At 41.5% G+C, this 12,402-nt stretch overlaps 1 protein-coding gene across 7 annotated transcripts in view; it reads right to left on the reverse strand.

Annotated features, from left to right (window-relative positions):
* Nucleotides 1–345: 345 nt before the first annotated feature.
* Nucleotides 346–12,402, reverse strand: part of psd3l (pleckstrin and Sec7 domain containing 3, like) — a 135,832-nt gene continuing 123,775 nt past the window's right edge. For 6 of the 7 annotated variants that reach the window (XM_071351339.1, XM_071351338.1, XM_071351342.1 and 3 more), the window contains one exon: nucleotides 3,232–3,764. In XM_071351339.1, the coding sequence (XP_071207440.1) occupies nucleotides 3,570–3,764 (195 nt within the window). In that variant the 3' untranslated portion in view covers nucleotides 3,232–3,569. Of the gene's footprint in view, nucleotides 3,765–12,402 lie in introns of all 7 variants that reach the window. The other variant, XM_071351348.1, reaches the window with a different exon arrangement.

Consider the following 12,402-nt stretch of genomic DNA (forward strand, 5'->3'; position numbering starts at 1 on the left):
TTGTACAATGCATTCAACTGAAATATGTATTCCGCATTTAACCCACCGCCTCAGGTCGACATCCACACCATCGGCGCACGGGGAACAGTTGCCCGAACTACCTTGCTCAGGGGCAGAACGACAGATTTTTACCTTGTCAGCTCGGGGATTCGATCCAGTAACATTCGGTTACTGGGCCAACACTACCTGCCACCCCAATTATTACATTGCACTAGTAAATAGGTTATAAACTTTGCCACCTGAGTTAACCTTTTTTTTGTCCATTGGGATGATTTTCTTTGAGAAGCAGATATTTTCTACCAACACAGCACAAGACTGGGGAATAAATCACAAGAAAATGCAACGTTCAATTTAAGTACAGTATTTTATTAATTGAAACCACCTACAGTTGTATTACCACCGACATAGTGTTACCAATCCTGACCTAAGGGCGTAAGACACGCTCTGGGCCAAAGAAGAGATCACTTGAACAACCAAACAACGCAATCCTGGGCCTTTGAAAAAAAAAAAAACTGGGCAACAGTTATATTTAACAACATTTACAGATTCAAAGGATTGTACAGGATCACAGCTTTCAGAGATATTTGATGCGTACGTACGTGTAGAGACAAAGAGCCTCGTAGGAGACTTAGTTGCATTGTTTTTTACGGTATAGAACAATCAAGAGGCATGGGAATCTATAGGGGCACACAATCTGTCTTCTCACATCTACAGACAGAGGCGCAGGATTGAGTCTATTCTAACACAAGTGATACGCCAGTGTACAGAGGCTATGCCAGATATGGTTGAGAGAAGCATTAGAGGTAAGTGCTGAAAATAAGCCCTCCATTGAAGTGATATGGAGAAATGCTGTAAATGTTAAGGGAAAGGTAACAAGATGCCTGATAAGGCTCCCTGCTAGTCTTAAATTGGAAAATTGTCACATATTGACGCATTTACTGTGCTGTCTTCGCTACTCCTTCTCCAGACCATCTAATATTAAATCAGGTGAGATTTGACATGTCAATTGAAACAGTGCTTTAGTTGAGTCGTTCCACATGAACACAATCCACTCCACTGGTAAGATAGTATTACACGGTTGTGTTTAAAATGAGTTCATAGATTCATCTATAGACGTAGATTAGTTATCACTCTACTCAGAAGCACAGATTACGCTAACGTGTCATTACAACAAAAGCCTGTATTTACTTAAAATCCTCTGAAATGGGCAAATGTAATAAGTGTACCAACTGATAAACAACATGTTAAATCCTACATTTAATGTGTCTGAAGAAAGGATTACTGTATCTGCATAAGAAAATACTGGGATTACGTTTAAACTACAGAGGAATTTTAACTATAGATGTCTTCAAGGGGTCAGCCATCGTCTTAAGATAAAATATCAAAAGAATAAAAAACATTTAATATTATATTCAAAATGAATTCAAGGGTAGTCCTCTTCATATGGACATCTGTATATAAATAAAAATACTATCCTCACATTTATATAACAGAATCAGCTGTTAAGGTCTCGTGATATTAACTTGAAACCTTTGATAAATGTACCACATGTATTGTCTATATTAAGTGCTTCAATGTCAAAACACTCACTAACTTTCACAATAATCGTACAGGTAAAATAGTGCCACTAAGTGAGGAGAAAATTTCCAAGGAAAAGGTTTGCACACTAGCTAGCTAGCACAAATTACTGTAGAACGTTTTTCTAAAAACATGCATTACGGATATAGGTTTATTTAGTTGGCTATTACCATCGAGCTCTACTAAGACATTCTATTTGGTGTCTTTGTAGTGAATTTAAGAGAAAATAAAAGGTAATAAAATAAAGTGTAAATAATAAAACATTTAAAGTAAACAATATATTTTTTTTTAACTGTAAAGACTCGGTACAAGCCTCATTTCTTCCAAAAACAAGTACATTTTCAAATTGGCTTTGCAACATTACAAATGTTTCTTCATAACATGTTAAAAAGCTCAATTCGTTCCAAAATTTTCAATACATGAAAAAACGCAAACTTTTGGTAAGGACGAAACATATGTTGGTATGCAAAAGTCCATTGTGGAAGTGTAGACATACAATCCAATGTCTAACTAAATGCTTATGTCGTTCAAATGTCAGTAATATCTCTTCTGAAAATGTGTAAATTATATTTAAATGTAATATCACCAGCATTGGAAAAAGGCAATTGCAAAGTACAGATCTATAAATAGTTCCCTAAAAGGAAACTTTGTCATTCAACAAATCTACCTAGGACAGCAAAACTACCAAACCACTTAAAACAAACTAAGACGACATTACAAGTTGAGCTGACGGAAACCTACTGAACTGGCGCGCTCAAGTACCTTCAAGAAAACAAAAATAGTTGAGTTCTGCCTGAAAAACCTGTGATGTCAAAGAAACATAGCAGTCTAACCTTTATAAAGCTCTCTATAATATCCAAAAAGAACTCATTTATAAAGTGCACTATAAATACTAAATTTGATCTTTACAACAATAGTTTTCAACTTAGAATCTAAAAAACACATACCATTATAAAAGACAAGGGGCATTGGTCTTTACACTACTCAAAAAGCAGAAGTATATTTTTTTGCCATAAAGGATAAAAAAATAAAATGGCTCAGCTGCATAAACTCTGATCTTAAGTCCAACATCAGTGAAATACTGCAGTCTGAAAGGATACGGATGCAGCTGCGACTGACCCAATCTGGGGAATATGTTTAAACATCCCAAATTGTTAATGTGCAAAATTAGGGATTGGAACTCTTTTGAACTGTGTTTTCTAACATGATAGTGCAGCCTTCCACACAACTAAGGATATTACGGGGTTTTATCTTGGGTTGTTTTTCCTGTTGTAAATGAGAGGCAAGAGATTGAAGATCCTAACCACATTTTTAAAATCCACAATTAATCCCTTTCCAGGATTTACACCTTGGTGCGTCTTCTGTATGAAAAATAAACATTCACAGGAGAAAGGAAACTTACAAAGGTCTATGAGGAAAAGCAGGGAGGAAATTGGATGTCAAAATCACCTGCCTATTCTCAATGGAAGCCATATTTCTGTAAAATACTCTCAACTTAACTGGTTCAATATGTCCAATGTTTACTTAAACTACATATCAAAATAAAAACTTCTGAGTAAGACTATTCTACATCTAGCTACTATTTATATATCCAAGCGCTAGCGTTGATAATTCCACTAAATTGGAGACAAGAAAAATCTTTTTTCTCTTGACTGAAAGGCAAATAAATTGTTTTTATGAGAGGAAGGAACAATACAGCGATATTGAATAAAGCAATAAAGAGTCAAATGCGTCACAACAAAAAAATATTACGTTCAATACAAGAATGACAACATCAACATCAAAATAAAAGGACCACAAACATATAATGCAATGTTTCCATACAAAAATGCTACGCCAGTCAATTTAAGGACGAGAATTCATCATTTACATTTTACACAACTGTTTTTGTTACAACAGTGGCCAGATAAATAAATTACATAAAATATATTCACACACTTTTGTTGCGTATTCATGGCTCTTTCACAGGCTCGCGAGGGGGGGGTAGCTTCCTATGTGACCTTTGACGGCGTCTCGGGTCTCCTCTCCGAGGTGTTGCGTTTGACTTTGGCCGCGGCCGGCTGGCCCTCCTGGTTGAGAGAGGGGCTGGACTGGGACTTCTTGAGGCCCGCGTCTCCATCTTTGCCAATGAGCAGCTCCTTCACGCCCTCCCTCAGGAGCTTGACGTACATCTCATAGCGGTTCTCCTACAGCGGAGAGACGACACAGAGTGGGGTGTTAACGGTGTAGAATACAAACACAAGTAACACATACACTGGCGAACAAGAAATGACGGAAACAAACTACATCAACTACTTTGGTTTATCACCGGAAATTCTAATAAAGAAATAGGTAAACACAGCAATGAATGATATCGCCACCTCTGGCCTGATCAAGTATCCATTGAATGAGCTCCTCTTATGCCTCTACAAGTCTGCCAAATATCATGACAACCAAACAAGTTAAATAATCATGTGCTGATTATAGCACTAACAATGTCAAATCAAATTTGATTTGTCACATACACATGGTTAGTAGATGTTAATGCGAGTGTAGCGAAATGTTTATGCTTCTAGTTCCGACCATGCAGTAATATCTAACAAGTAATCTAACAATTTCACAACTACTTCCTACACACAAGTGTAAAGGAATGAATAAGAATATGTACATAAAAATATATATGGATGAGCAATGGCCGAACGGCATAGGCAAGATGCAGTAGATGGTATAGAGTTACAGTATATACATATGAGATGAGCAGTGTAAGGTATGTAAACATGATATAAAGTGGCATAGTTTAGTGACTGGTGATACATTTATTACATCCAATTTTTAATTATTAAAGTGGCTAGAGATTTGAGTCAGTATGTTGGCAGCAGCCACTCAATGTTAGTGATGGCTGTTTAACAGTCTGATGGCCTTGAGATCGAAGCTGTTTTTCAGTCTCTCGGTCCCTGCTTTAATGCACCTGTACTGACCACTTCTGGATGATAGCGGGGTGAACAGGCAGTGGCTCGGGTGGTTGTTGTCCTTGATGATCTTTAAGGCCTTCCTGTCACATCGGGTGGTGTAGGTGTCCTGGAGAGCAGGTAGTTTGCCCCCGGTGATGCGTTGTGCAGACCTCACTACCCTCTGGAGAACCTTACGGTTGTGGGCGGAGCAGTTGCCGTACCAGGCGGTGATACAGCCCGACAGGATGCTCTCGATTGTGCATCTGTAAAAGTTTGTGTTTTTGGTGACAAGCCAAATTTCTTCAGCCTCCTGAGGTTGAAGAGGCGCTGTTGCGCCTTCTTCACCACGCTGTCTGTGTGGGTGGACCATTTCAGTTTGTCCGTGATGTGTACGCCGAGGAACTTTCCATCTTCTCCACTACTGTCCTGTCGATGTGGATAGGGGGCTGCTCTCTCTGCTGTTTCCTGAAGTCCACGATCATCTCCTTTGTTTTGTTGACGTTGAGTGTGAGGTTATTTTTCACCACACTCCGAGGGCCCTCACCTCTTCCCTGTAGGCCGCCTCGTCGTTGTTGGTAATCAAGCCTACCACTGTAGTGTCGTCTGCAAACTTGATGATTTGAGTTGGAGGCGTGCATGGCCACACAGTCATGGGTGAACAGGGAGTACAGGAGAGGGCTGAGAACGCACCCTTGTGGGGCCCCAGTGTTGAGGATCAGCGGGGTGGAGATGTTTCCTACCATCACCACCTGGTGGCAGCCCGTCAGGAAGTCCAGGACCCAGTTGCACAGGGCAGGGTCTCGAGCTTAGTGACGAGTTTGGAGGGCACTATGGTGTTAAATGTCAGCATCTATGTTAAGGTAACGACCTTATTCAAGCTCATTGTTTCACGGCAACCATTATGCAGTGCTTGGACCCCTACTTAGCACAGGATTAAGAGGTGAAATCCCGGGTCGATAAGGCAATTCATTACAACAAATGGTGTGTACTGTAAACAAGAAAGGGCATCCAGTCAAGGTTGTGTCCCAGTGCTGTAAGCCTCCACATTTCAGGATGTGTTCCTTGTTTAACCAAAGAAACAGATATCTGCAAATTGAGTGACTGCAGCGTTTTCTCATCATTTTTTAAAGGTTCTATGTGACACATAACAATTCCAGGGAGACAGACTAACACACAAATAGCAACAACCCCAGAGACATGTTCTTCTGTAGTATGAAACCGTTCAAAGTATTTCTGAAATGTTAAGTGCCTTACAGTGGAGAGGGGCCAGGGGAGAACGTTTCTGTTCTCTCTCTCTCTCTCTGACTGAAGATCATTCTATTAATTCAGGGAAGGATTCATTGGAGATCGACAACAGAAATAATGAGTTGGTCATGAATGTTTAATTGTTCTCTATCATAACTCCCTGTGGTAGAATAACTCTGCTAAAATTGAGTAATAATGAACTAAACTGGAATAGCAGAAGCATTGATAAGACGTGTGGCAGAGAGGTGCTTGGTTCTCAGATCTTCCTGGCCCAGCACTAAATCCTCTTAACCCTGCTGATTACTAATTCAATAGCGTCGCTGACCGTCACCCCCACCTGCATGCCAAGCTTGTACTAATGGAATACCAATATATAAAAGAAATACATTAGAAAACTAATGTACATATAACTAGATCTACCGTAGATCTTAAAAGAGAGCTCCTTGGCTTTGCATCCAGATCATTCCTTGACCAATTAGCGCATTAGTTTCCCTGTGGTTGGGGAGGGGTCTGCCCTGACATGGTGCGGATCGGGAGTGAAGGAGCAGTTGGGAGGTTAATGTAGCCGGTGTGTCGACCAGGACTCTCCTGCCACAACATAGTCTTCAATCCTTCAACTGGAGAACAAGGCGACGGGCCGTTGATCTTATAGGTAAAAAACCCCCAACAAACATCTCAAATGATCCGTTCATACATTCATACTCCAACAGGACATACAATAGAAAGTGTGAGTAATGCCATCTCATGCAGACTTTTTGGATACTGTAGGTGGAAAAATAAGTTTCCTTCGGCACAGAGGTAGAGCTAGCTCATTGATTACGGTAGTGTTTCACAGAGGTAGAGCTAGCTCATTGATTACGGTAGTGTTTCACAGAGGTAGAGCTAGCTCATTGATTACGGTAGTGTTTCACAGAGGTAGAGCTAGCTCATTGATTACGGTAGTGTTTCACAGAGGTAGAGCTAGCTCATTGATTACGGTAGTGTTTCACAGAGGTAGAGCTAGCTCATTGATTACGGTAGTGTTTCACAGAGGTAGAGCTAGCTCATTGATTACGGTAGTGTTTCACAGAGGTAGAGCTAGCTCATTGATTACGGTAGTGTTTCACAGAGGTAGAGCTAGCTCATTGATTACGGTAGTGTTTCACAGAGGTAGAGCTAGCTCATTGATTACGGTAGTGTTTCACAGAGGTAGAGCTAGCTCATTGATTACGGTAGTGTTTCACAGAGGTAGAGCTAGCTCATTGATTACGGTAGTGTTTCACAGAGGTAGAGCTAGCTCATTGATTACGGTAGTGTTTCACAGAGGTAGAGCTAGCTCATTGATTACGGTAGTGTTTCACAGAGGTAGAGCTAGCTCATTGATTACGGTAGTGTTTCACAGAGGTAGAGCTAGCTCATTGATTACGGTAGTGTTTCACAGAGGTAGAGCTAGCTCAAAAGGCAGTGCTTGAATTTTGTATTTATTATGGATGCAGCTAGTCTTCCTGGGGTCCAGCAAAACTAAAACTAGGCATGAGTGCCAGGGGTCGGTAGTCATTTAGGCAGGTTACCTTAGTGTTCTTGGGCACAGGGACCATAGTGGTCTGCTTGAAACATGTTGGTATTAGACTCAGACAGGGAGAGATTGAAAACGTCCTGGTAATCCGTCTGGCCCAGCGGCCTTGTGAATGTTGACCTGTTTAACTTCTCTTGGGTAGGGAGCAGCATTCGGAATTTTGGATGAAAAGCATGCCCAAATTAAACTGCCAGCTACTCATCCCCAGAAGATAAGATACGCATATTATTAGTAGATTTGGATAGAGAACACTCTGAATCATGTCTGTGAGTATAACAGAACTTATTTAGCAGGCGAAAACCCGAGGACAAACCATTCAGATTTTTCATTGGGAAACCAGATTTCTAAGGGACCTTCTTGCAGTTCCTACCGCTTCCACTGGATGTCAGTCTTTAGAAATTGGTTGAGGTTATTCCTTTGTGTAATGAAGAAGTACGGCCATCTTGAAGGAAGGTCACTCGAAGTGTCCTGTTTGTTAGAAGCGTGTGACCAGAAAGCTAGCTACAGTTTGTTTTAATCCTGTATTGAACACAGATCATCCCGTCTTCAGTTTTATCGATTATTTAAGGTAGTTATTTTTGAAAGTTGTATTACAAAAGTAGTTTGACATTTTTTGGCAAAGTTTACAGGTAACTTTTGAGATATTTTGTAGTCACGTTTCACAATTTGGAACCGGTGTTTTTCTGGATCAAACGCGCCAAATAAATTGACATTTTGGATATATATCGACGGAATTAATCGAACAAAAGGACCATTTGTGATGTTTATGGGACATATTGGAGTGCCAACAACAGAAGCTCGTCAAAGGTAAGGCATGAATTATATTTTTATTTCTGCGTTTTGTGTCGCGCCTGCAGGGTTGAAATATGCTTCTCTCTCTTTGTTTACAATGGTGCTATCCTCAGATAATAGCATCGTTTGCTTTCGCTGAAAAGCCTATTTGAATTCTGACATGTCGGCTGGATTCACAACCAGTGTAGCTTTAATTTGGTATCTTTCATGTGTGATTTAATGAAAGTTAGATTTTTATAGTAATTAATTTGAATTTGGCGCTCTGCATTTTCTCTGGCTTTTTGCCAAGTGAGACAGTAGCGTCCCGCCTAAACTCAGATTTTTGGATATAAATATGAACTTTCCCGAACAAAACATACATGTATTGTGTAACATGAAGTCCTATGAGTGTCATCTGATGAAGATCAAAGGTTAGTGATTAATTTTCTCTATTTCTGCTTTTTGTTACTCCTCTCTTTGGCTGGAAAAATGGCTGTGTTTTTCTGTGACTTGGCTCTAATCTAACAATCGTTTGGTGTGCTTTCGTCGTAAAACCTTTTTGAAATCGGACACCGTGGCTGGATTTACAACAAGTGTATCTTTAAAATGGTGTAAAATACTTGTATGTTTGAGGGATTTAAATTATGGGATTTCTGTTTTGAATTTGGCGCCCTGCTGTTTCACTGGCTGTTGACAAGGTGGGACGCTACCGTCCCACATACCCTAGTGAGGTTAAAGGTCTTACTCACATCGGCTGCGGAGAGCGTGATCACACAGTCGTCCGGAACAGCTGATGTTCTCATGCATGTTTCAGTGTTACTTACCTCGAAGCGAGCATAGAAGTTATTTAGCTCTTCTGGTAGGCTCATGTCACTGTGCAGCTCTCGGCTGTACTTCCCTTTACAGTCTGTAATAGTTTGCAAGCCCTGCCACATCCGATGAGCGTCGGAGCCGGTGTAGTACGATTCGATCTTAGTCCTGTATTGATGCTTTGCCTGTTTGATGGCTCGTCAAAGGACATAGCAGGATTTTTTATAAGCTTCCGGGTTAGAGTACCGCTCCTTGAAAGCGGCAGGTCTACCCTTAGCTCAGTGCGAATGCTGCCTGTAAACCATGGCTTCTGGTTGGGGTATGCGTCCTCGATGCACTTATTGATAAAGCCAGTGACTGACGTGTACTCCTTATTGCCATTGGAAGAATCCCAGAACATATTCCAGTCTGTACTAGCAAAACAATTCTGTAGTTTAGTATCTGCTTCATCTGACAAATTTTAAAAATGTATTATCATTAAAAAAAAATTGTCGCTGGTGTTATTGGTGCTTCCTGCTTTAATTTTTGCTTGTAAGCAGGAAGCAGGAGCATAGAGTTATGGTCAGATTTGTAAAATGGAGAGCGAGGGAGAGCTTTGTATGCTTCTCTGTGTGTGGAGTAAAGGTGGTCTAGAATTGTTTTACCTCTGGCTGCACATTTAACATGCTGATAAAAATGAGATAAAACTCATTTAAGTTTCCCTACATTAAAGTCCCCGGCCACTAGGAGTGCCGCCTCGATGAGCGTTTTCCTGTTTGCGTATGGCGGTATACAGCTCATTGAGTGCAGTTTTAGTTCCAGCCTCGGTCTGTGGTGTTATGTAGACAGCTACGAAAAATACAGATGAACTCTAGGCAGATGTGGTCTACAGCTTATGAGATATTATACGTCAGGCGAGCAAAACCTCGAGACTTGCCTTAGATATCAGGCACCAGCTCTTTACATAAATGCATAGGTCCCCGCCCCGTGTCTTACCAGAGGTTGCTGTTCTATCCTGTCGATAGTGTATAACCTGCCAGCTCTATGTTCCTAATGTCGTCGTTCAGCCATGACTAAGTGAAACATACTGTATTACAGTTTTTAATGTCCCGTTGGTAGGATATACGTGCTTTCAGTTTGTCCCATTTATTTTCCAGCGATAGAATGTTAGCTAGCAGGATGGAAGGCAAAGGCAGATTAGCCACTGGTCGCCTGATCCTCGTAAGCCACCTTAATCTTTTCCCGCAAAATATCTGTTTCCTTCAGCGAATGACGGGGATGAGAGCCTGGTCGGGTGTCTAGTATCACCCTCCTGTCAGACTCCTTGAAGAAAAACGGTCTAATCTGAGGTGAGTAATTGCAGTTCTGATGTCCAGAAGCTCTTTTCGGTCACAAGACGGTAGCAGCAACATTATGTACAAAACAAGTTACGAATAACGGAAAAAAAAATAACAAAAATAGTATGGTTGGTAAGAGCCGATAAGACGGCAGCCCTCCCCTCCGGCGCCATCTTCATACAGTCATGGATCTATGTAGTACTGTTCGGCTCCCATAGTCAACGTGGGGACTGTGAAGAGACCTCTGGTGGCATGTCTGGGGTATAAATGAGGGTCTGAGCTGTGTGCCAGTAGTTCAGACAGACAGCTCGGTGAATTCAACATGTCAATACCTCACAAACACAAGTAGTGATGAAGTCAATCCCTCCCTCACTTTGAGCCAGGAGAGATTGACATGCATACTACTAATATCAGCTGTTTGTGTAAATCCAAGGGCCAGCCGTGCTGTCCTGTTCTGAGCCAATCGCAAAGTCCCTCTTTGTGGCACCTGACCACACGGCTGAACAGTAAACCAGGTGCAACAAAACTAGGACCTGCATTGTTGATAGTTCTGTTAAGAACGCAGCGCAGCGCTTTATTATGAACAGACTTCTCCCCAGCCTAGCTACTGTTAATCAATATGTTATGAACATGACAGTTTACAATCCAGGGTCCTCCAAGCAGTTTAGTCTCCTAAACTTGCTAAATTTCCACATTATTCATTACAAGATTTAGCTGAGGGTTAGGGTTTAGTGAATGACTTGTGTAAGTGCTGTGCTTGAAGAATGTCATTCACAGAGGTATGCCCGTAATTGTCTATGCCCTCTCTCTCTAGCTTTTGTTTTGGCGATTGTGGGCTGAACACAGTAAAAAGACTGCAATCAACCATTAACAGATTTAAGAAAAAGTTCTGAGGGTTAGGGAGCTGAGGGTTAGGGAGCTGAGGGTTAGGGAGCTGAGGGTTAGGGAGCTGAGGGTTAGGGAGCTGAGGGTTAGGGAGCTGAGGGTTAGGGAGCTGAGGGTTAGGGAGCTGAGGGTTAGGGAGCTGAGGGTTAGGGAGCTGAGGGTTAGGGAGCTGAGGGTTAGGGAGCTGAGGGTTAGGGAGCTGAGGGTTAGGGAGCTGAGGGTTAGGGAGCTGAGGGTTAGGGAGCTGAGGGGCCTGACCTGTATGTCTGAACCTTACTCCAAGAGATCTGACCACATTGATCCCTGTGTAAACAGGGTCTGTGTCCTAAATGACACCCTATTCCCTTTATAGTGCACTACTTTTGACCAGGGCACAAAGGGTAGTGCACTATATAGAGGATGCCATTTGGCGCAACAGATGGGGTGTAGAGTAGGAGAGTGGTAAAGCTCCGCAGGCAGAGTGGTAAAGCCAGGAGAATATCATTATTCCTAAGATGTTTTGCACAAAGGGAGCGCACAATTTAATTACCATTCATGTACTTAGGCAAATTAAGACCAACTGACTATCTGGTACTTCAAGAAAGCGCTGTTTCTTTGTGAGGAAAAAAAACAACAACAAAAAAACAATTTGCTCGTTGAAGAAGGTCATTGATGAGGTCGTGTCTTCTCCTGTGGCAGTTTGATTGGAAAACAGTGCTAGAGTCACAGCTCAATTAATACAGGGCTTTGGTGGGGTTCATTAGAAACCTATGACATGGAAATTGAGGAAGGACAGAGGAAAGCTGTGATGGAATAATTGCTGACACTGACGAGAAGCATGTCGAAAATTCTCTAACACGTAGATTGTTCATCAACTAATGCTTTTTCAGAATAATAATTTAAAAAAAATTCTCTATCATAATCAATGTGTAAGACTCATGTAAATAAATAGATTTTCTTGTGTTCACCAGCATAAATGAGTTCAAGGGATGGAATTGAAATGACATTTTAATGGACGTTTGTCTGAGCTCTATATTGTAACGCCATGACAGTACAGCCACCCCCTAAACAGTGATAGATGCATACTGTACGTCGACCATACCCACTCTACTTTAAATCCGGGAAACAAACGCCCAGAATGACCGTTCAAGCAGCTACTTGGCAGTTTGTGACCTTGTGTGTTTAAAAAAAACGAATGCAAATCAATAAAGTTAAGACTACTCAAATGTTTCTATCCCATCTTTGGTGATATCCTTGGAATCTTGACCTAAGGACACGCCCGTGTTCAGAATACAGAGCAGGGCTGAGAGACGCACTCCTGAGCTTGGCGGAA

The sequence above is a fragment of the Salvelinus alpinus genome, chromosome 18, assembly GCF_045679555.1.
Source record: "Salvelinus alpinus chromosome 18, SLU_Salpinus.1, whole genome shotgun sequence".
NCBI lineage: Eukaryota > Metazoa > Chordata > Actinopteri > Salmoniformes > Salmonidae > Salvelinus > Salvelinus alpinus.